The sequence below is a fragment of the Hemitrygon akajei genome, chromosome 3 (genome assembly GCF_048418815.1).
Source record: "Hemitrygon akajei chromosome 3, sHemAka1.3, whole genome shotgun sequence".
NCBI lineage: Eukaryota > Metazoa > Chordata > Chondrichthyes > Myliobatiformes > Dasyatidae > Hemitrygon > Hemitrygon akajei.
Window position 1 is genome coordinate 133,286,555 of NC_133126.1, and position 26,196 is coordinate 133,312,750.

Genomic DNA, 26,196 nt, shown 5'->3' on the forward strand with positions numbered 1-26,196 from the left:
TCGGAATCACCATAGGACAGTGTAACCAGTCAACATTCAACACACGTCACACCCCCGACGCTGGCGAAATGTAATCTTGTTTGGCAGAAGTTGGAGATTTTATTTGCCAGTTGAAACATTGAAAAGAGAAGGTGGTTGAACATACTTTGGCTCAGATTTTACAATAAGCTGAATACGTTTCTGAAATAATTAGATAGCACGAAGAATATTAAAACAAAGCAGAAAGGTCGGGTTTTCGTTCAGAAGGTAGTCAAATCTATCTACGCTTTCCTGACAAAGGTGATATTTTATTCTTTATATTGCCCGGAGTGAAAAAGAAGTTTGCTAATAATTAGTCTTGACCAGGCGTTAAAGAAAGACTTGCAGTCTTAAATGAAATCCACTCACTACATCGCTCAACTTTTCGATCTTGAAAGCGGTGAATCTGAGTCTGTACTTAAAGCCAATAACTATTTGCATTAAATGTTTACTAGGTACATTAACTGTGGTTGATGGACATTGAACTCAACTGGTCAAACAATAAGAAACTGACCTGCTCAAACTTGGAGAGCAAATACAGATGAGCGACCTACGCAGATCTCCAGTTATATAATGCATGTTGGTAAGTGACCGCTGGACTGGTCCGGTAGAATTAAATTCGCTGCAAAACTCCTGTCTGTGGGACACTCCCCTTCTTACCCCATCCCTGATTTATTTATTTTCCCGCCCCTCCTTTTTCTCTCTCTGCCCATCACTCTTTGCCTGTTCTCCATCTCCCTCTGGTGCTCCCCTCTCCCTAGGCCACCCGTCCCATGATCCTCTCCCTTCTCCAGCTCTGTATCCCTTTTTCCAATCAACTTTCCAGCTTTTAGCTTCATCCCCTCCCCTTCCTGTCTTCTCCTATCATTTCGGATTTCCCCCTCCCCTGCCTGGTTTCAAATCTCTTACTATCTTTTCTTTCAGTTAGTCCTGACGAAGGGTTTCGGCCCGAAATGTCGACAGCGCTTCTCCCTATAGATGCTGCCTGACCTGCTGTGTTCCACCAGCATTTTGTGTGTGTTGCTTGAATTTCCAGCATCTGCAGATTTCCTCATGTTTCCTGTTGTTATTGGTATGCTTTGCTGGGACAATTTACCTCAAATTGTGAAAGTTTCCTGTGGCAAAAGTCTCACAACCACCGACAACTTTCTTTTTTAGTTCACCTCATCCACAAGTTCACTCTTTGCTTGGAGTAATCTCATGGGAGATATTACAGAGGCATCCTTTATTTTAATTTATGCGAGACATGTTAACATTTGAAATAACAGAAATAACAATTATTGCTCCTTCCCGCTGCGGGGGTTGCTCGAATATCTAAATATTTTACACAAATTGAGGTATTTATATTCGAGCATGAGGAAACTAAATGAGACAGAAGATTGTTATCCAACCCACCCACTCCCCTTAAAAATATATCTTCCGATTTAGAATCACGACCACCATGATACGTGCCGAGTGATGGAGAGTTTGGTGAACGCGGGTCATTTTCCACAATGGACATCAGTATCTGACACTCAGCGGATAACCGATCCCTCCGCTTGGGCTCTTCAGTTCATCCCGTCGTGTGAAACGGGAAACGGTGGAATTCTGTGGATGCAATGTTAAATAAGTCTCCCAGAAAATGTGTATGACTATTGTAAATGGTGGTTAAAGTGTTCTATTTAGTTTGCCTACCGGACACAATGCGCAGTATTTTTACTATCAGTAACCTTACTGGCCGCTGTTTATATTTTTGTACTGAGGAGATAAAATTGGATTTTAAAAAACGAATATAGATTGCTAATAAATATACAAATTAAATAATAAACTTAAAAAATATATTTTAATACATACCATAAATTTGAACTTTCTGTTGCTTGTGTTTTGTTGAAAGCTTTTCTGGTTGTATAATGCTGTGTTGCTCACAAAGTTGGAAGTGACTCTTTCCTGACTGAAGTGAGTCTGTCCGTGTATTAATCGAGGAGAGGAGGGTAGTCGGGACCTGCCCCAGAGTGAACAAGTCTGTACAAGCTCGCGGCCACTTGCCTTCCTCTGTCAGGCAGTGTCTGCTGTGAGGTCCCTCTGGTCCCAACCCCAGGCTTCTCCAAATACCTCACCTTAATGATCCGCGCAATCTTTCCCAAACTTTGCCAATCCGACGTGCGCTCGGCTAGTCTCTGATCCATTCCTGATCCGAGACTGAAGAATAAACGCACCTGGGATTGGTAAAGTGGAGTTCTGTAATAGGTTACTTGGCCAGTTCAAATGAAGCTGTCAAACATCCCAGTCATAATCACATTTGACCAGATGTCACAGTTATAGTGACAGTGAAGCTAAGGAGACTCGCCGTTAGGAGAGAGCTGACGGTGAATGGGTTTCCAGTGAACGTCCGCTGCTGGTTAGACACAGCGGTTCCTCTGTTAGCGGTGTCACAACTTGCTGTCCAGTTCCCCATGGAAATGTTTTGAGTGAGGTGAAGTTGCTGCACTTTCACGGGAGAGATGAACAAAACACACACTGAAAGTCAGTCCATATGTTGTCGTGTTTTTAAAAGTGACAGTGGATTTCCTGGTGATTGTGATTAATTAAAGCTCTTCTTCTCCAAATGTTTTTAATCTCATTAATATTGTGTGTTAAACTCTTGCCTCGCAATTTGTAAATGAAATGTTTTGAAATGTGGTACTCCAATAGGAATAATTTCAGATGCTCGCGAATGGAGGCTTATTTTTCAATCGTTTCATCATCTCCTCAGATTATTTTATTTTCACGATGCCAACACAAGCATGGAAAAGAAGTGGGCTCACACCATAAGGTTGTTCGGTTCTTCGTTGTGAAGATGTTTGCAGTGTTCGCAGGTAATACACTAATCCAAGCTAACTGGTATTCAGATAAACGAGAACTCAATGTGCATATAGGAATTAATTAATCAGATTTCTTCAGTGTGAAGGTGTGTATCATGATTTCCTGAAATAAGTTTTGGGAATTATTAAGCTAACCGTTGTTCAGAAATATTAAGTTCATCATTTTAATATAAATGCACTGTCCCATTCCAGCGCTCCATTTTCTTACACTCTGTGGCTCCGAAATCTCAGCCCGACCCATTACAACCATTGATGCCGTCGTTGGAGAAGATGTTCATTTCCCTGTGGAGAATCACTGTGAAGATCAATTTGTAGTAACAGTTCAGTTACTATCCCCGGTTGTTGCAACTCTTGCCTTGCGGGGAATGAACATATCTGACAGACTGCACCCGGTGTACAAGGACAGACTGTACTGGAGCGCGAATGGTTCCCTGGTGCTGTCCAACGTGCAGGTTAATGACAGTAATCTATACGAGACCCAAATCGATTGCTCGATGACCACAACTAAAAAGATCTACGACTTGCGCGTGTTCGGTAAGTAACTGATAGGGTGGGGGTGGGGTGGTTTACCGGTAAACCAGGGTTCGTGGAGGGTATCAGGAGACCGAGAGAAGGCCTGTGCGGGGGGTGATCCAGGTTCGGGTCGGACTGCAACAGCGCGCCAGATTGCGGCATACGGGTGGCACCAGATGCCGGGTAGAGGTTGGCTTGGCCCCGGCAAAGGGTGTAGGGGTAACGGTAAAACATGTGCCAGGGACTGGGTTTGTAGCTTCGGTTCAAAGTACCCGAAGCCACGGAGAGTCCAGGACTAACGCGAGAAATACAGGGTTGGGCATAATGGAATGACGGGGTCGCAGAGAGAAGGACGGGGAATAGCATGAGGTGGAGGAGGGGGTGGAGACGGGTGGCAGAGAGGTGAGTGGGGGAGGGAGTGGGTGGAGTTGTGCAGAAAGGAAAGGAAAGCCAGCTTGCAGAATAGCCGGGTGGGGTGTGGGGAGTTGGAGACTTTGGGGAGCGTGTAAGCGCAGTGGTGGGGATACCAGGTGGGACTGGACACAGTAGAGTGTGTCCACTCTACTGAAGGAGGGAGAATGGGACGTTTGATCGAGGTATGAGGAGAAAAGTGGTGAGAAGAACAATGGTTGGCTGAAGGGGTTAAGGAGAGGGTCGAGGGTGAATTAGGGAATGCGGAGACGTGACATCCGAATGTCAGCAGCTCCCAACAAGGTGGAGTAGAAGATGTCTGTGTGTGGATTATGTTAAATTAGGACAGTCACTGTAGAGCAGATGTCAAACGGGATTGACGGACTAAATGCCTAGTCCTTGGCCACTGGATCGAGCCAAATGGAGTCTCGGCTGTGCTGGAGCCAACAGTGGGTACACACAGACACAAACCTCATCGTGACACACGTGCAGAGAGTTCACCCATACACACACAGATTGATCTAACACATACACACTGACCCGCTGACTTCATCACCCTCCCTCGGCCCTGACTCCTGTCTGTTGTCTATTTCTGTCATCTTCCCACTGACATCCTCAACTAACTGCAGCTTCCCTCCCTCGGTCTCAACCGTTGACTGTTTATTCCCTCCATAGTGATGCCTGACTTGCTGAGTGCATTCAGTATTCACTTTACCTAATTGCCTTTTACCTCCTTTAATTCCTTCACCCCAACAATACAGAATTCCCAAATCAGTGCCTTCCCAGCTTGCACTAATCCCCTCCATCACCCTCCATAACATTCTTTGTCTCCATCTGAGCACACTGTCTATGAATTTTCTATCTTCAACTTTAAATCACTACCCCACTCTCCAGTGCTTTCCTCCCCCAAGACCTAACCCATCTATTTACATTTAGCTCTCCATCACCAGCTCACTCCCCTGGGCACGTGGCAGTCACAACCATCAGTGTTCCAGAGCGCTGGCCATCCTGAACTCCAGCTAATTTGAACCCAACTCCTACTCTATTTTTCACATCCTGGACTTCATCCTTCAGTCTTTTCAGCAAAAAAGCCCCCTTTTCATCATGGTCCAGTGACAAAGGTCCAGCATTTGTCATAGCCTCTGAGAGAAGCTGCTCACTAAGAGGTACAAATATTATAATGTTGAATCTGTCCATTCTGACAAGATGGAAAATATATCATTGTCTATGGCATCCAGCACTAATTAGATTAATCAGCCATTCCACACAAAGAACATTCATAAAGACAAAAAAAAAAGGAATGTAAGAACTTAGGAAATTGAGGAGAGAAAGCAATTTGGCCTCTGAGGCTCACTGATGCTCCTTTACCTTGTCCATGTCCTTGCCTATTTTTAAAAAAAATACATCTGTGCACTGAATGAATGAGACTCCATATTTATAAAATTAATTCGGTCAGGAACTAGTATGACTTCAGCCCAACATTGAACACTCATCTCCACTGACATGACTAAGCTTTATAATAATCACCAAGTTTTTTGGAACAAGAGTACAGGGAAACACAGTTGTAATTTATGTTAATCACAAATTCTTTGTTAGTTGCATCTCTGGAGCTCCCCACAGCTCAGCCAAAGAAGGATCACCACAGCAGTGAAATGGATATGTTACAAGGGAACATAACATTTATCTGTTAGAAACTTGGATGGAGCAATAGCAGATGGAATTTAATTCTGATGTGCACAGTGATGAATTTTGAAAGATCTAAAAGATCTAGTAAATTCTAGAGCCTCAGGGTGTTTTCTTGAACTAAGGGACTTTGGGTAGAAGTCCACAGATCCCTGAAAGTGGCAGGACAGGTGAAATGAGTGGTGAAGAAGCCATATGGGTTGCCTGGCAAAGAATATTGTTCCACTGTCGCAGTACTTCTGACAAATGTCGCTAGGCACAGCTCAAACATCTATAGATTTGCCAATTACACTACTGTTGGCAGAATCTCAGATGCCAATGAGGAGCCGTACAGGTATTGTTTCCTCTAAACTGCCTGGTTGCACGGCTGCACAGTAACTGAAATGTGTCCGCGCCCATAGCCCTTGTTGTGTAACAGCTGGAATCTGCTTATGCATACTATTAGTATAATTTTGAATTTATTCTAATTTAATTTTGTAATCTGTGGTGATATAATTCTGAAATACTCTGTAATTAATGTAAGAAATATAACACCGTCTAGTCAAATGAGTTTAATATTGCATTGTGCCTGTCAGTTGTTTAGACTCCCTGACATTGTTTACTTGTGTTGAGTTGTGATTTGTGTGAAAAATTCTATACTGTGACTTTTTTAGTAAGTAATCTTTCAAAAAATCATAATCTATTCTGAATTTCTTAATTAAAAATTGTTAGAACAAGTTAAAAAATCATTCTAAAATTGTTTGCATGTGTATGGTTATTTCATTATAATTTAATTTTTTCCAACTTTTTTCAATTTTTTTCAAAAAAATACTTATTATTTTGAGTACTGTATCCTAAAGAAGTCAAAACAAAAGGCAGAAGAATTAAATGCTTTAAAGAACAAACCTTGTATAAGATTTAAGGTAGAATGACTTTTGCAACTTGTAGATACTGAATTATCATCTTTGCTTAAAAATTTGCAATATTTTTACCTAATATATTGGTGATGTCACATCCACTATTTTATGGAGAAGTATAAGTTTGGGGGTTGAGTTCAGTAGTGGAAAAAAATAGAAGAATGCAAGTTAGATCATTTAAAACATCTCAACCAGATAATTCATGTGGATGCAACCAGGAAAAAAAAACAGAATTTTGCACGTTAACTAAAATTCTAAAAGAGCGCAAAGCAAGAGTGAAATAAGATGCACAAAAGAAGTCTAACTCTGATATTAAAATTAATGTTTCTATGCATTATGTGCAAGAAATTCACACATGTGAATCCATTTAAAGTGCCACAGAGTTTCCAGGCCATGCAAAGTTTTCCTGCTCAGAGGAATGGTTGGTCCACACAGCTGTAAAAAAACTAGACAGAACATTGTGGTACAGGTGTGAGATTGATCAGCTGTTTGAATGGTGTCATAATACAACCACACATTAACAATTAGCAAGACCAAGGAATTGATTCTGGGCTTCTGGAAAGGGAAGTCAGGAGAACATTAAGGGATCAACAGTGGAAAGGATGAGCAGTTTCAAGTTCATGGGCATTGACATCTCAGAGGATCTATCCTGAGCCCAACATATTGATACAATCATGAAGCAGGCATGCCAGTAGACTTACCTCATTAGGACTTTTAGGAGAATGGGTGTGTCACAAAGTCTCTAGCAAATTTCTATAACTGTACCATGGAGAGCATTCTGACTGGGTTGCATCATCACCTGGAATGGAAGCTCCAATGCACAGGATCAGCAGAGTCTGCAGAGGGTTGTTGATTCAGCCAGCTGCATCATGAGCGCAACCCACACCACCATCCAGGATCTTCAAAAGGCAATGTCTCAAGAAGGTGCATCCATCATTAAAGAACTTGCCATCTAGGACATGCCCTCTTCTCATTACTACCATCAGGGAGAAGTTACAGGAGCCTGAGGACCTGCACTCAATGATTAAAGAACAGCTTCTTCACCACCACCAAATCCCCTGCCTTCAGATTTTTGAACTTTCCATGAACTCATGAAGATTACATCACTATTCCACTTTCGCACAACTTATTTTTATTGTAATTTATAGTAATTTTTTAATGTCTTGTACTGTACTGTTGCCACAAAATAACAAACTTAATGGCATCTGTCAATTATAATCAACATAATTCTGATTCACCTGGGACATCATATTACAACTTTATAAAACACTGGTTAGGCTCCACCTGGAGTATTGTGCACGGTTCCGGTTATCACACCATTGAAAGATGTGATTGCACTGGGCAGAGTGCAGAGAAGATTCACATGGAAGTTGTTTGCTTTGTGTTTTTCAGTTATAAGGAGAGATTCAATAGGGTGTGTTTATTTTCCTTGCAGTAGAAGAAGCCAAGGGATGACCAGAAATGGATATTCAGAATTATTAGAGGGATAAATAGGGTAGGTGGTAAACAATCTTTTCCCCATGGTGACAAGTGTAATTGTAAGTTGAGAAATATAGGGTTCAGAGGGCATCTGAGTGAGAATTCTTTCACACCTAGTGTGGTCAGAATCTGGAATGCACTGACTGAGCAGATAGTGGAGGGAGGTGCTTTCAGAGTGTTTAAGAATGATTTAGACAATTACTGAGGCATAAGGGCTGTGGACTAAACGTGGATTAATGAGACTAGTAAAGGTGAATACAATGTTCAGCAAGGCCATAGTGATTCAAAGGTCCTGATCTGTGCTAAGATATTATCAGCCGCAAATCACTGAACACAATCTCCTGATTTCCAAAATTAACTCTCCACCAGGGAAGTGGAAGTTGCTGTCAGTGTTACAGAGAGATGATGGTGAGTATAGATGGTTTTGGTGTTACTAGAAAAAGAGAAACTAGTGATCTGAGATTTCTGTACATTTGCTAATCAACATATCTTACTTACAACCAAATTATTCAATTCTAAAATCCAGGAGTCCATATTATGGGCGGTGTGGGGTCGCTGGGTGGAAAGGGTTTATTACAATGCTGTATCTCTTGAAAAGAAAAGCAAGATTGCGTAATTGTTTTAACTACTATCTCCATTTCAGAACCAGGTTTGAAGCCAGTGATAACACAAATTTGGAAATGTCCATCTCCAAATATTACTCTGAGCTGCTCTGTCTCCAATGGAGCAAATGTTACATTCCACTGGGAAATTCTATTCCTGTCTGAAAACTCCAGCAGAACCTTCGATGGGCCGGAACTAGTGGTGAACCATGAGAACGAGTGGAAACAACACACATTCAGGTGCATAGTGAAGAACAGAGTCAGCAAAGCAAGTAGTGAACTCACTATCACAGAGTTGTGCAGTGAAAATAATTTTGCATGTAAGTATGAAGAATAATGTTTGTTCACAGTGCTGCATTAGATTCTTCCAATGTCTTCAGAACTATCCTCTCTCTTGATATGAAACAGAACATAGAACAGTGCAGCACAGTACTGGACATGTTGTGTCAATTTTTTAGCCTACTCCAAAATCAATCTAACCCTTCCCTTCCACACACTTCATTTTCTTTCATTCATGTGCCTTTCTAAGAGTCTCTTTAGTTCCCCCAAATTATCTGCCTCCACCACCATCCCTGGCACTGCATTCCACACAAATACTGCTCTCTGGGTAAAGAAAATCTACATCTGACATCCTCCATGTACTTTCCTCAAATCATCTTACAATTATGCCCTCTCATACTAGCCAATTCTGTCCTGGGAAAAGGTGCTGCCTCTCAACTCTATCTATGCTTCTTTTCATCTTGTATATCTCTTTGCAGTCACCTCTCGTCCTCCTTCAGAAAAGCTCTAGCTCACACAAACATTCCTCATGAAGCATTATCTTTAATCCAGGCAGCATCCTGGTAAATCTCCTGTGGATGAGGGGAGAAAAAATTTCTTCACTTAAAGGGTAGTGCAATGATCCAGAGGTGATAAGAGAGCTTAAGGTTAAGGAAACCTTAGGGAACAGTGATCACAATATGATTGAGTTCACTTTGAAATTTGAGAAGGGGAAACTAAATTCCAATGTGGAATAAAGGAAATTACAATAGCATAAGAGGGGAACTGGCCAAGGTTGACCGGGAGGGGACACTAGCAGATAGGACAGCAGAGCAGTAATGGCTGGAGTTTCTGCAAAAAATGAGGGAAGTGCAAAACAAATATATTCCAAATATGGAGAAATTTTCAAATGGAAGAAGAACACTACTGTGGCTAACAAGTGATGTCAGAGCCAAAGTAAAAGCAAAAGAGAGGCATGCAAGGAAGACAAAGCTAGTGGGAAGATAGAGGATTGGGAAACTTTAAAAAACTTGCAGAAGGGAACTAAGAAAGTCATTGGGAAGAAAAAGATGAATTATGAAAGGAAGCTGGTGACTAATATCAAAGAAGATACTAAAAGCTTTTTTAAGTATATAAAGGGTAAAAGATAGTTGAGGGTAGATAAAGAACCATGGAATTACAGGGGAGTTACAAGCATGTGTGTAGCATTTAGCTGATTGGCAGGAAACAGAGTGGGAATAAAGGGATCCTATTCTGGTTGGCTGACGATTACCAGTGGAGTTCCACAGGGGTTGGTGCAGGGACTGCTGTTTTTTACGATGTATATCAATGATTTGCACTATGGGATTAATGGATTTGTGGCTAAGTTTGCCGATGATATGAAGATAGGTGGAGGAATGGGTAGTGTTGGGGAAACAGAGAGCCTGCAGAGTGACTTAGATAGCTTAAGGGAATGGGCAGAGAAGTGGCAAATGAAATACAATGTTGGAAAGTCTATGTACATGCGCTTTGGTGGAGGAAATAAATGGGCAGACTATTATTTACATGGGGAGAGAATTCAAAATGCAGAGATGCAAAGGAATCTGGGCGTCCTTGTGCAGGATACCCTAAAGGTTAACCTCTAGGTTGAGTCGATGGTGAAGAAGGCATTCATTTCTAGAGGTATAGAATATAACAGCAGATATGTGATGTTGAGGCTCTATAGGCACTCATGAGACCACACTTGGAGTACTGTGTGCGGCTTTGGGCTCCTTATTTTAGAAATGATATACTGACATTGGAGAGGGTTCACAGAAGATTCACAAGAATGATTCCAGGAATGAAAGGGTTACCATATGAGAAATGTCTGACAGCTCTTGGGCTGTATTCCCTGGAGTTCAGGAGAATGAGGGGGGATCTCATGGGAACATTCTGAATGTCAAAAGGCCTGAACAGATTAGATATGGCAAAGTTATATCCCATGGTAGGGGATTCTAAGACAAGAGGGCATAACTTCAGGATTGAAGGATGTCAATTTGGAACAGAGTTGCGAAGAAATTACATTAGTCAGAGGGTGGTAAATCTGTGGAATCTGTTGCCACGAGTGGCTGTGGAGGCCAAGTCATTGGGTGTATTTAAGGCAGAGATAAATAGATTCTTGATCAGCCAGGGCATCAAAGGGTTTGGGGTGAAGGCAGAAGAGTGGGGATGACTGGAAGATTTGGATCAGCCCATGACTGAATGGTGCAGTAGATTCGATGGGGTGAATGACCTACTTACACTCCTATATCTTATGGTCTTATGGTAGTGAATCTTTGCAATTCTCATAAAGAGATAAGTTTTATTTGTCATATATATCGAAAGAGGGGTTCCTTGTGGCAATAGATGAGCAGGTGGTAAACACAAAAACTTACCATAATTACATGATACAACATATTCAAGACAATAAATGCAGGAAATACAATGAGAAACCGGAAACAATTCAACACCATACAGGATCCTGCAGTGGTTTAACTGAATCTGGTTACTTACACAATCAAGTGGCAGACATCAATCACCAGTATCTTACTGTAAAATACAAACTCATAAACGACACCATACCTTACCATAAATACATGTGTGATCCAGTTTTAGAGTCAGAGTCCTATGAATTATATTATGACTAATCCATTATTACAGATCGCACAATCCATAATAACCATCCCGAGATAATTTTACAGGATAAACCAGCAAGAACAACTTCATAGATACAGTCATTCTAAACACACATAGCATATAGGAATCAATGAATAAAAAACACCAGGAATATATTGAATTAGAAGAGGAAATTGAAAGACTATGGGACATAAACAAGGTTTATATTATCCCAAGTGTAATGACTACAACTAGTCTTATCCCAAAGTCACTACACAATGGCATTAAAAAATTAGACCTGGGCAACAATATTGGAGATTTCTGGAAATGTTAATCTGCAGAAAGCCACAAAATAAACACCACTAGAACAGTCTGAAAGTTCCTAGATATTGAGAAATGAGTGTGCTTGGGTATGCTGTATCTCAGGTTTTACCATATAGAGCTGAGAAAAATATACAATATATAAAAATAAATAAGCAATAAATATCAAAACCATGAGTTCTAGAGTTTTTAAAAGTGAATCAGTTCAATGTTGGATGAGTGCATTTATTCCCTCTGGCACAAGAGACTGATGGATGAGTTGTAATAACGGTTCCTGAACCTGGAGGTGTCGTACTTGAAACTCCTGTACCTCCTCTCTGATGCAACAGCAAGAAGTGAGCGTGGCTGGAATGGTAGGGGGCGGGATGGTGTTTGACAATGGATGCTGCTTTCCTGTGATAGCGCTCCTTGTAAATGTCCTCAACGGTTGTGAGGGCCTTCCCGTGATATACTGGGCCATATCCACTACCTTTTACAGATTTTTTTATTCAAGGGTATTGATGTCACCAATATCAGAACAAGATGCAACCAGTCAGTATACTCTCCACAGCACACGTATAGAAATTGGTCCGTTTGAGATGACAAGCTGAATCCACACAAACGTATCAGAAAATAGAGGTGCTGCTGTGCCTTCTTTGTAACGGCCGTTACATGCTGGACCCAGACTGATCCTCTGAAATGATTAAACTGAGGAATTTAAAAGTGCTGACTCTCACCACCTCTGATGCCCCAAGGAGGACTGGCTCAGTTTTGAAGAGAGGTCATGAACCTGAAACTTCAGTTCTGTTTCTCTTGCCACAGATGCTCTTGGCCTATTGGGCATTTCTGTATTTTCCATTCTTATTTTGATATATTGACAATTTTTTACTGAAAAACCAGGACTCTATCATGCAATATGTTCACACATACAAGTCATAGCGACACTGACATTTGATCCATCTTCTATTTATTTCTATGAAGCTTCCAACTGTTATAACTTGGGAGTCTTGACAAAGACATACTGACCTGAAATTGAAACTGAGGTTAACCATAACACTTAAAAATAGGAATTCAGTTTAGTTTCCTCACTAACTAGGGGAAATTAAAAATGCAAATATTCATCTGTAAACTTTTTAGTATGGAATAAGACTAGATCTAATTAGAGAGGTTGGAGTCATAAAGGGAATTCTAATTAATTTCACTGATTCTAACTAGAAAGGAATTTGGTTTGGTATATGTTGTCACTTTTTATCAGTGAAACCTACCTCCATATGTGCATGTTTTCTATTCACTGCCTCCTTTTGATCCCTGGAGCTTTTCATGGCCCACTAGCACCTGGTGTAGTTCTATGTAATTTCATTTTTATCAAAGAGAGTCCGGTGACCAGTCGCATGAGATAAGACAAACTGGTGACAAAAACAGGTGACATGGACAGAAATAAGAGCAGGAATAGGCCATCTGGCTAGTCAAGCATGCTCAACCATTTAATAAGATCATAGCTGATCTGGCCATGGACTCATCTTCAGCTACCTACCTTTTCCCAATAATCCTTAATTCTCCTACTATGCAAAAATCTATCCTACCTTGTCTTAAATATATTTACTGTGGTAGCCCCCACTGCTGAAGTTAATGTCTTCCCGATACTATTGTACATATTTAGTTGGGTTGGAATCTTTTGGCGGAATTGTAGGGATATAACTGGTGGTATACAAATGCAAGTCCTTTCTCATTGAATTATTAGACTTCCTGGAGCTTTTGTTTGTTTGTCATTTGCTTTGTAATTTGGAGTCAATCTTCGTGCAACTTTGTTCATAGCTTTGAGTTTATGTTTTTTTGATCTGGAAGATGTAGGTTTTCCATTAATAATGATAGCAGTCTTCAAAGGCTTCTAGATTATAGGAACAAATGCAAGCCATTGCTACTGGTTCTGTTATGTGTATTAGCTGTTAATACAAATTCAGATTTGTAATCAATGACTACATTGATGAACACTACTGTGAACAATGATACAGTGTGATCTTACTGTGTATGTTATAAAGTCTTTCACCATTAATGTTCAAATTTCACAATCCAGATGTGGTTATAAGGAATCTTTTCCTTTATATTTTTGAGTTCAAAAATGATGGCTTTTCATTCAAAGCTTATCAGACATGAAAGGTTCCCAAAAACTTTCCTCATCAACTAATATTTCATTCTATGATTGTTATCATTGATGTCATACTGATACCCAAACTTTGAAAATATTAAGAGACAGATCAGTTTAAAATGATGCACAAGCTCAGAAACTCAGTATTGCCCTTCTCTCTCATTTGAACATTAATAGTGATACAGGAGAGCTCTTGTATTGCTAGATACTATAAAATGGATTTTTAATTATTCTGTCTGCCAATGTATAGTATATTCACCACCGAAGTAAATTATCCAAGAAACATCAAACTACATATGTTTCAGATGTACTACAGAAACAATAATTAATGTTTATTTAATCAGATTGTTATCCTATCTTATCATTGTTTTAATACATTACAAATATTATTCTCTTCCTTTGATCTACTTTAGGTGAGCTCTGCCGATACATAGTTGCAGGAACATTGCTGTTACTTTTTCTTTTAATCATACTTAACTACCAAAAAGTAAAACAATGTGCACATGATGAACAAAATAGTAAGTAAAATTACTTTTTACAATTGTAAGATGTACAATTCTACTAATTTATTATTGATTATGTTTTTGTAGTCTTGCTAATAATGATACCCATTGTTATTGTACCATGTATTGTTACGTATTCAGGCAACAATAAATATTAGTGAGTTAGGCAAGGGTTTTTATAACAAATAACACGTTTATTAAACACTGAAAACAAACCCCCCCAAAAGTAAACAAACACTAATGTAACCGGAAAACAGCTGCTGTGCGGCAGCTTCACAGTTCTTAAAGCGATGCAGCTCTAACAGTTCTTAAAGCAATGTTGCAAAAACAGTTGTTTAAAGCGATATTGCCAAAAGTTCAAAGTGCTCAGTCCATTTTAAAAGGAGAGACTTTTTAAGGCGATTTAAATTCTCTTCCACGTCGTTTTCCTTCGTTCCCCGGCGTCGAACTCTTCCCACAAAGAATTTTATGAAACGTAACGGATTAAAGGCACTGACCTTTCCTTCCACACTGTCCTCAATCTTCTGCTATCCCAGCAGAGATTAACGTGAGAACAGTCAACGAAATCCTTCCGAATGAGGATCACACAAGGTCGAAACCATTCCACCGTCGAAATTCGATTCTCCTCGATGTTTAACTCCCGAACTTCTATCTTCACTCTCCACTAGCAGTATTGTAAAGAAACTGCTGGCAATGACCTTTCAAACTTTAGGCAATAGATAAAACTTCATTTTTCAACTAAACTGCGTCATCACATTAAATCACGCAGTGGCATGAAGTCAGCTTGGCAAATCCAGCCACGAACTGCCCCTCCCCACAGGGTGGGTCTTCCTTTTATAACCTGTAAAAAAAACCTGTCACATGACCTCTACTGGCGAGAAAATGACGTCACTCCACCATCACAAGACCATTACCTCAAGTCCAGTATAGCTTCAACCCCAGACACGTGACAAGGGTACCACTGTCACGTGTCACGAGTACGTAACAGTATACATATTGAAAACTTCTAATTTCCCTATCGAAATTGTTTGTATACAAGGTGAACAGTGACTATCCTTGTGGAACACTATTACAAATCTATTTTCAGTCTGAAGAGCCACTCTCAACTCCCATTTTTATGTTTCTGTTTTGAAAATAGCTTACTCCATGTTCCTTCTACTTGTCCCCTGATTCTAAATATCTGGATCCTGATTATGAATCAAACCTCTTGAAAATCTTTGTAAATTCCAGATACATCACATTCATTGCATTGTCCTTCTATTTTTTTGGCACATCACTGAATTCACTGAAACATGGAGAGCATTGTTTCTCAAAAACAATATTGTCAAGTTCATATTCTATTTGTATTCTGTTACATTGAGGAAAAAACTTCCCTTATACTTTTCCTACACCCATTAATTTGCCAGTAAACTTAACAGACCCAAACATCTGTTCCTACCTTGTGGATATATTGCATTGCAATAAAATATAAAGGTATTAGCTCATATACCGGTGAATTGTCAGAATCAATATAAAAATAAATCATAGAAAATTTACAATGACAATGACCAATCAGCTCAACAGACAACAGCGAAGGTGCTGCCTGGTGAAATTCCAGCACGGTATCGTGCTGTATACTGTCGCTCTACGCATTGTCTTCATCATCCCCTTTGCCAGTGAATTATAAATCATCCTGTGTGAAAATTATTTTCCTCACCTTACTTCTGGTATTTGTGGTAATGGCTGCAACTCTACAACCTGTAGCTTTTACAACAGCAGAACAGAGAAATGAGTTCTTCCTTATTATTCCATCAAGACCCAACCACCACATCTCCCCTCAAATAGTTCTGTACACCTCAATAAAGACTCTCCTCTCAGCCTTCTCACTGCCAAAGAAAAGAACTCCAATCTATCCAATTGCCTTCACAGGTAAAAAGTTCTAGTTCTTGCAACACTCCTCTGCACTCTGTCCTAGGTGGGCGGCCTCGGCTGATTAGTAGGGAAACATCTGAAACAATACTAAAAATACTAAAAAATAAATAAATAAAATAAAATAAAATACTAAACATCCCTTAAACTTACAATAAATCCAGAAATTCATTAACTTTGAAATTTGTAAATGTCACCTTATAGGCAAAGGGGAACTTTACTTGAATCAATATGAAAGAGAGATTGAACTAAACAACAGAGATGTACTCAAGAAGAAATCTAATAAACAAGTAGCAGAATTGAACAGCAGATTGTGATGATTAAAATTCAAAGTTTGAAATAAATATTTTTTTATCAAATTACATATGTGAGGGCCTCTGTCGGCCAGAGTCGATCACGGATATTGTGTCCTAGTTGTCTAGATATGTTAGTCTGGGCAGTAAGATATGGAGACAAGCTGTTGCCCATGTAGCAAGCTTGCCCTCTCCTTTCTTTGTCAATCTTATTATTAGTTGAATAAAAAAGTACATATATATATATACACACACATACACAAGAGGAGAATTATCACAAATATCTATATCAATAACAGTTTGAATAAAAGGAAAAATAACATTATCAAGATTAAGACAAAGTATTAATCTAATAGTATATAATAAAGAGAAGGGTAATTGATTCTCCTCTTATCCATTAAAAGAAAAAAGATAAAGAAACTTTTATAATCGACATAAACAAAGAAAAAACCTCAAAACACAAAAAAAAAAGAATAAAAAAGAACTGGGCAGCTCATACTGAGAGTGAAAACCAAAAAAAACAAGGAAAAACTTTCTGATCAAATCCAAAACTTCAAAAGGTAACTGGAAGGGCCTTAAGTTGGAGCATATGAAAATACTACATATATAAATAGAGCATATGATAGGTCGCCAAGTTTCCTCAAATTTAGAGGATGTATCAAATGTCCGAATTCTTATTTTCTCTAAACTTACAGGAGATAATGGAGGTAAGCCAATGAATAACAGTAGGTGGATTAGAATCCTTCCATTTAAGCAAAATGGTTCTCCTAGCCAATAAAGTTGTAAAAGCTATCATCCATTGAGCGGAAGCAGGAATATCTCTTGCTTCCGAAGGAATTATCCCAAAAATTGCTGTAAGTAAATTTGGTTGTAGATCCAAATTCAGAACCTTTGACTAAGTTTTGATGACTTCTTTCCAAAAGTTATCTAACTTGATGCACGACCTGAACATATGTGTTAAAGTAGCCACCTTGATATTATATCTATCACAAATAGGATTAATATTAGAAAAAATATGGGCTAATTTGTCATTTGACATATGCGCCTGATGCACTATCTTGAACTGTATCAAGGAGTTATGGGCGCAAATAGAAGAGATATTTACCAAATGAAAAATTTTATCTCACTGATTATCTGTAAGTGACTTTCGAAACTCCAGTTCCCATGTAGCTTTAATTCTATCATTAGGTAACATACGCAAGTTCAATAACCATTTATAAACTAGAGCTATCAGTCCTTTTTGAAATGGTTTGACCTGAAAAAGAGTATCAATAATATTGGGTGAATAAGCCAAAGAAAAATCTGGCAGTAAATTACGTAGGAAATTCCTAATTTGTAAATATCTAAAGTAGTGCATATTAGATAGATCATATTTATCCGCCAACTGAGTGAAAGACATTAGACAATTACCCAAAAACAAATCTAAAAAAGTTACTAATCCTTTGGTTTTCCAAATTGAAAAGGTCTGATCAAAAATTGAAAGTTTAAAAAAAAGTTAAGATGGATTTTACTAGAAAGAACAGAATTATTAAAGTCAAAGGATCTACAAAATTGAAATGAAATTCTTAATGTATGTTTAATAATAGGATTAAAATCTCGAGTACTGATCTTAGAAAGCAAAAAAGGAAGAGGAGCTCCCAATAAAGAAGCCAAAGAATACTCCTTCACCGAGTTTTTCTCCAAATCCACCCTTAAGGGACAATCATGTATATCTGGAAAATAAATCCAAAAAGTGATATAACGAATGTTAATTGCCCGGTAGTAAAATGTAAAGTTTGGCAAAGCCATACCACCATACTTCTTTAATTTCTGCAATAAAAGTTTGCTCAATCTAGGATTTATATTATTCCAAATAAAAGATAAAATTTTAGAGTCTATTCTATCAAAAAACAGTTTAGGAACAAAAGAGGGGATTGCTTGGAATACATATAAAAACTTCAGTAATACTATCATTTTAATAGCATTAAAGCAGCCAGTTAATGATAATGTCATAGGATACTATTTAGAAATTACTTTCTGTGTATACTCAATTAATGGAAGAAAGTTATAATTATACGGGTCATTAAAATTTTTGGTAATTTTAATACCGAGATAAGTAACGTTATTTTTAGCAATACTAAAAGGAAATTGATCATATTGATCAAAATAATTGTTAATAGGAAATAGTTCACTTTTATGCAAATTTAATTTATATCCAGAAAAATGACTAAATTCAGAAAATATAGATAACAAAGCTGGAATTGGTTTCTTAGGATCTGAAATATAAACTAACAAGTCATCTGCATACAACAAAACCTTATGCACTTTATCTCCTTTCTTCATACCCAAAACCTCATTGTAGTCCCGAAGAGCAATAGCGCGAGGTTTGAAAGCTAAATTAAATAGCAGCGGACTGAGACGGCAACCCTACTGGGTATCTTTATATAACTTCTACACAAGCTAAAATAAGAAGATTTTTGATTACTAGTTATAACTGCCGCCAAAGGAGCTTGATAACTTAGTTTAATCCAAGAAATGAAGCATGAAACAAAATTAAATCTTTCTAAAACCTGAAATAAATAGGGCCATTCTACCCTATCAAAGGCTTTCTCTGCATCACGAGAAACAACACATTCAAATTCTTTAGATGGAGAGGAATGAATGATGCTCAGTAGTCTCTGAATATTAAAATATGAATATCTATTAATAAATCCAGTTTGATCCTTAGAAATAACCGTAGGTAAAATGTTCTCAAGTCTGTTAGCCAAAATCTTAGGAAAGAATTTTGGAATCGACATTTAATGGAGAAATGGGTCTGTAAGAGCTGCATTCAAATAAATCTTTTCCTTTTTTAGGTATCAATGAAATTGATGCCTCATAAAAGGTTTTCGGGAGGGTCCCAGAAAATATAGATTCAGTGAAGATCTGGCATAGATGAGGTGTAAGAATATCCATAAACGTCTTAAAAAATTCTACCATAAAACCATTGGGTCCCAGGGCTTGCTCTCTCCACACATCTGATGTACCCAAATGAATGGCAGAGACCAATACAGTTTGGTACCAGCACGGTCACAAGAGGTGCCAGTCAGCATTGAACTGGATGTAGAACTGCCTTAGGGATTCCAGCTCCAGATTTTTCACTTGGGGTTTACTCCTGAAGCCTTCCCCATGAGTGGGTATAGCTGCAAACAGTGGAGGTTTGGGATCAGCACTTTCCTTCCCCGAGATGAGCAGCCAACCATGGCTGATGTGCCCCATCTGTCCGAAGCGACTGCTTTTAAGGAGCCAGTAACCTGCCTTTGCTGATTCTCCTGTCAGTAGAAACAGTTCCACCAGGCTTAGTAGCTAAGCCACACGTGAAGGCCAGGAGCTGGACTTGGTTGTCAGAGGCTATTTGAGGCACACAACATTGTGAGCATTTGACAGATAGTAGGAGCTTGTCCCCATTGCCACCCCTGGCTGCAACAAGCTTAAAGAACCAAAGTACATATACATCACTATATACTCCCCTGAGATTCATTTGCTTACAGCACTCACTAAATCAAAAAAATATATATTGATTAAAAACAAATAAGTAATAAATAACGTGAACATGAGTTGTAGAGACATTGAAAGTGAGTCCACTGGTGGAGGAATCAGTTCAATTTGGGGTGGGTAAAGTTATCCACTCTGGTTCAGGAGCCAGATGGTTGAGGGTTGATAACTGTTCCTGGTGGTGTGGGTCCTAAATCCCCTGTAACTCCTTCCTGATGACAGCAGCAAGAAAGAGCATAGCCTGAATTGTGGGTGTCCTATGGATGGAGTTAATTATTTACTTGTGTTTTGAGCATCTGCTAGTCACACATTTTTGGCAAGTTTTCAAAAACATGTTAATGATATAACTCTCATGGATTTTTCAGAGAAGGAGCAAAGAAGGCCTGGGGAGAAAGTGGTTTTCCTTTAAAATGGAATTATTGAACCAGATATATTGATGCTTTGAATTCATACTAAAGACAGCCCATTAACTGGACAGTCATTTTTGTACTGTTGGCCACCAATTGAAAACTGGAAGAAAATGAGTGAACTTCGACTGCTGCAGAATGAGGGTCAGTTATATTGACCTTTGTCCAACTCTGTATGACGGTGCAGTGGAACAGCAATGGATTTCACAGCATTAACATTGCCCAACTGAACTGAAATAAAATCAAAGCCTGAATTCCAAGCATATATCTCCACAAGAGGGTGCATTTGATGGTTATAAGAGGTCTGGTACTTTATATTTCTGAAATATATCAGCTGAAGGAAATCTAATTTCCTTTGACTAACCTGAGGATATTGTTTCCAAATGTGTCATTATGTACAGTGTCTCTAGCTGGATCTTCATGTCAGTTAGGGTGAAATTATTTTTTCCGGATTGTATAGCTGTAAATTAAGATTGAGAATGAGCCACAAAACTGGAATTAATCATGGTCAATTTTAATAAAAATGTTCATCCACCAAACCCATACTGTCAATTTTGCATGCTCACAAACAAGAGAAAATCTGCAGATGCTGGAAATCCGAGTAACACACAAAATGCTGGAGGAACTCAGCACGTCAGGCAGCATCTATGGAAAAGAGTACAATCAACATTTCGACCCAAAACTTCAACTATGCTCTTTTCCATTGATGCTGCCTGGTCTGCTGAGTTCCTCCAGCATTTTGTGAGTTTTGCATGTTGATCAACCCCATGAAGCTGACCATTGTAAAAAATACTATAGCATACTGCAGATAATGTGATCAATAACCAAAGGTGTTTTTGTCATGAATATTGAGTGAACAGTTCATTTCTAAGGTCACTTGGACTACCCTCCTTTTCATAAAAGCAGGGAAAATAGTACTGAGTATTGTAACTTAAAAATATTTTCTTGTCTCTTAATAAAATCTTTCTCTTTATTTTGTTCCAGTAGCTGATTTGACATTAAACCATATTTAAACAAATAATTTGATTGACATTGTATACTCATAATTTAGAAGACAGGAAAAGCAACATTAAAAGTACAATTTTGATGATGCATATTAAATGCACATCCACAACCAAAGAACCCATTAAATGTGCACAATTCTGTATGGAAAACAAGCAAATTAAAGATCAGGATGGGAATGAACTGTTGCTGCTTAAAACTGACGGAAACGATGCTGATTGGGGATGGATTCATCCTTGCTGGATTCCACGCAGGAAATGTGACTGCCGGTCAGGGATACAAGTGCGTTTATGGAAATGGAGTTTAAAGCTCCCAATATCGATGATCTTGCTGGCAAGCGTGCCGTCTCTGGTGAATAAAATTGATAATCTCAGAGTGCTGAATCATTCGGACGTTAAGACCACGTGTGTCCTTTGTTTCACAGAATCCTGGTTAACCCCTTCTGTACCGGACGCAGCGATTCAGATCAACAGGTTTACTATACACCGTCAGAATAGATCTATAGAGTTTCTCCAAAGCAGAGGTGGAGGAGTATGTGTCATGATCAACTCCATGTGGTGCACAAATATATCATTGCTGTCCCAATTTTGCTCACCAGACCTGGAATATCTCGCAGTTAAGTGTCATCCATTTTACCTACCACAGGAAATTTCCGTGATCATTTTGGTAGCAGAATACATTCCACCTCAGGCCTCTGTCAATCAGGCTTTAGATGGTCTGAGCAATGGGATCAACGTGCCTGAAACAGCACATGCTAATACCTTCATCATCGTTTTGGGGGATTTTAACCAGAGCAGTCTGAAAAAAATCACTAAACAATTACCTTGTAAGGCGCTGAAAATTTGTGCCAACCAACTGTCGGGAGTATTCAAGGACATTTTCAACCTCTCACTGCTATCGGCAGAAGTTCCCATTTGCTTCAAAAAGGCAAAAATTAGACCAATTCCTAAGAAGAATAATGTGAGCTGCCTTGATGACTATCGCCCAGTAGCACTCACATCTACAGTGATGAAATGCTTTGAGAGGTTGGACACCACTAGAATGAACTCCTGCCTGAGCAAGGACCTGGATCCATTGCAATTTGCCTTTCACCACAATGGGTCAATGGAAGATGCAATCTCAATGGCTCCCACTCAGCTTTACACTACCTGGGCAATACAAACACCTAAGTCAGCTGTTCATTGATATTAGCTCAGCATTTAACACCATCATTCCCACAATCCTGATTAATAAGTTACAGAACTTGGACTCTGCACCTCCCACTGCAATAGGATCCTCGACTTCCTAAACAGAAGAATAGGATCTGTGTGGATTGGTGACAAAATCTCCGCCTTGCTGACAACACTGGTGCACCTCAGGGGTGTGTGCTTAGCCCATTCCTCAACTCTCTCTATACCCATGACTGTGTGGCTAGGCATAGCTCAAACACCATCTATAAATTTGTTGATGACACAACCATTGCTGGTGGAATCTCAGGTGGTGATGAGAGGGCATACAGGAGCTAGATATACCAACTAGTAGAGTGGTGTTGCAGTAACAATCTTGCATTCAACGTCAGTAAGACGAAAGAGCTGACTGTGGACTTCAGTAAGGGTAAGATGAAGGAACACAAACCAATCCTCATAGAGGGATCAGAAGTGGTTTCTAGTGCCCAGCCTGGCATCAGTTGGAGCTCAATACAACATTCATGGAAAAATGGTCCTTTGCTGACTGGCTCCAGGGTGCAGTGAATATAGTCCTTGAAACTTCAGTACAACTAACACACTACTCCGTGTACTATGGCGCTTCAAGGTAAACTGATTGATCCTAGATTTCCAGCATCTATAGTACTTTACTCTTGAATTTATATTTATTTTCCAGTCTTACATTTAATTTTGGTGTGCAGAGGGGCATTGTATGCCAGACCTGGTACTGTAACTAATGCTGCTGCAGGTCAAACCGTGATGTTCCCCATAGAGCACCAAAGCAACGAAGATCAGTACGATGTTACCTTTAGATTAACATTTCCACAGCTCTTTAACATTCTCATATGGACATCCAATAATCCAGACAATCTGCATATTGTGCATCCACAATATAAACACAGAGCTACAATCAAAAATGGATCGGTGGTGTTATATGATATACAAGTTAGTGACAGTGGAGAGTATCAAATATGAACCGACTACTATGGGGTAGAACTGAAAAACCATGATCAAAGTATTTTCACGATTCAAGTCTTTGGTAAGTATTCATTCCTCATACTTTTTATAGTTCCAGTATCTTTAGAAAGTTAAGTATTTTCAAGTTCCAGCCCTTGGTCAAGGTCAACTGTATGAAGAGCAGAAGTGAGTTGTGTGATGACCCTTGACAGCAAGAAAGCATTTCACTAAGTGTGACCTTAACGAGTCTGAATAAGATCAAAGTTGGTGGGTGTCAATGGAAAAATTCTCTCAATGATTGGTGTCATTTTAGATGTTGGCAGTCCATCATTCAGCCCTAGAAAATCTCTGCATCAATTCCTCAGACTGAATCCTAGGCCCAGCTATCTTCCCTCAATCGAGTCAGAAATGCGTAGGTTTGCAGCTCATTCTGTAATATTAAATTCAGTACTGAACTTCTGAGAAAACGTTGCAATCTTTGCCTTCAGGGTGCAGGGTGTAGTGAGATGTTACTCACCCAGGCTACTGTGATAGCATGTGAAACCACAATCTCTGCCACAAGAAGGACAAAGGCAGCAGGGACATAGAATGGTCACTACGTACAGATTCCCTTTCAGTTAACACAGCTGCCTGACCTGGGAATGTATCACAAACCCTTCACTGTTCCTGGGACTAAAGCCTGGAGCTCTAAATGTGTCAGTGGTCTGAAAGTATCTCCACCACAGGCAGCTCACCACCAACGTTGATGACCTTTAGGGAATGGCAGTAAAGGCTGGCCTCACTGGTCATGCCTATTTGTTAAAAGATGAGTATACAGAAAAAAAATCTAGTTGATTAATGTCAAGTTTCTACCTGAAGTTAAAAAATGTATCAGTGTTTTAATGGATTCATATTGGATCAATTTCTCATGAAGAATGAATTTGAAAGGACTACTGTAGTCTAATCATTTGTTCCTATGCACTCACTGACACAAGCAGACCTGCAAAGACCAGTTTAGTAATGTTTCCATTCAGTCATTCAAAAGCAGCAAATGTTTACACTGTTATCAAACAAGCCTACATTTTCTCACATAATACAGTAAGCTTATTGTCTATATAGGGCAGTGCGTTGAAACTGCTAAAGCTAAATGTAAGAAATGAACTTGTTTATCCCGTTTAACCAATTGAGCATTATGAAATCATACCTGGTACCACTTCTCATTTGATAAAGGCATCGTTGTTCTCATGAAAGAAATCAAAGCCTGTCTCTACGTAGGAAGTATTAATACAGCATTTCAGTCATAGATAGGTAAATACTATTCATACATTGCGAGCCAGCTGAGATATACCAAGCAGGTAGAACAGAGCAGAAATTTAGAAATCCCTTCAACATTGCATTGACAGAATTCCTCATGAAATGGGTAATCAATAAAAATCAAAATACTGTATTGAGTTTATCTTTGTGTTCTCCATTGAAGCAGAATTTCATTGGCAGAAGATGATTGTATGTGTTAGTGTAATCACAATCAAAGAAATTGTGCAACAACTGGACCGAGGAAATGTATACATCCAAATCCAGTCTATCAAATCCCATGGGAAAGTAGATACAAACTTTGGTTGTAAGAATCATTCCTTCGCCAAATTTCAATATCAGGACTTGGACCTGTATGAAAACATAGAACATAGCATGGCACAGTGCAGGCCTGTTCACTCTTTTAAACCACTCTAAACTCAATCTAACTCCTGCTTCCCTCATAACCCTCCATTTTTTCTTTCATCCCTGTGCCTATCTAAGGGTCCCATAAATGTCCCTAATTTTTTGCCTCTACCATCACGCCTTGCAGTGTGTTACAACCTCATCCTCCTTTGCTCTAGAGAAAAAAGCTCTATCTGGCTTAATCTACCCACATAAGACATGATCCCTAATCCAGACAGCATCCTGTTAAGCCTCCTTTGCACACTCTCAACCTTCAACATCCTTCTATAAAGAGAAAATCAGAACTGAACACAATAATCAGTGTGGTCCATTCGAGTTTTATAGAGCTGCAACATTACCTCAAGCCTCCTGAACTCAATCCTCTGACAGGTGAAGGCAAACACAACTTATGCCTTCTTTACCACTCTATCAACTTGTGTGGTAACTTTGCGATCTATGGACATGGACCCTGAGATCTCTCTGTTCCCCTACACTGCTAAGAATCATGTCATTAACCTTGTATTCTGTGTTAATGTCTGATCTTCCAAAGTGCAACACTTCACACTTTTCTGGATTGAAATCTATCTGCCCCTACTAAGTCCAGCTTTGCATCTTATCAATGTTCTATTGTTACCAATGACAATCTTCTACACAATCCACAACAACACCATCCTTATTGTCATCTGCAAACTTACGACCTCACTCTTCTACTTCCTCATCCAAGTGATTTATAAAAATCACAAGGAGCAGGGAACATATCACTGTAAAGCACCACTGGCCACCAACCTCCAAGCACAATACATTCCATCTACTACCATTTCTGTATTCCTGCTCCCAAGCATCCCTGGATCCCATGCTTTCTAAATTTCTGAGTAAGCCTTCTATGAAGAACCTTGTCAACTGCTGTACGTTCATCAATTTATTTTCTCACTGCCTCAAAGAATCCTATCATACTCCCAAGGAAGAAACCTGCCCTGTCCAAAACCATGCTGATAC

At 39.2% G+C, this 26,196-nt stretch overlaps 1 protein-coding gene and 1 long non-coding RNA gene across 2 annotated transcripts; both read left to right on the forward strand.

Moving 5' to 3' along the window:
* Positions 1–471: 471 nt before the first annotated feature.
* On the forward strand, positions 472–3,190 carry LOC140723921 (uncharacterized). Its single transcript, XR_012098005.1, has 3 exons — positions 472–601; positions 2,750–2,852; positions 3,051–3,190. It is a non-coding gene; the product is annotated as an uncharacterized lncRNA (long non-coding RNA).
* Positions 3,191–3,223: 33 nt separating this feature from the next.
* Positions 3,224–21,168, forward strand: LOC140723926 (SLAM family member 6-like). Its single transcript, XM_073038473.1, has 4 exons — positions 3,224–3,392; positions 8,484–8,762; positions 14,173–14,277; positions 20,342–21,168. The coding sequence occupies exons 1-4, from the start codon at positions 3,224–3,226 to the stop codon at positions 20,383–20,385; spliced, it is 597 nt and encodes a 198-aa protein (XP_072894574.1). The 3' UTR covers positions 20,386–21,168.
* The last annotated feature ends 5,028 nt before the right edge of the window (positions 21,169–26,196 follow it).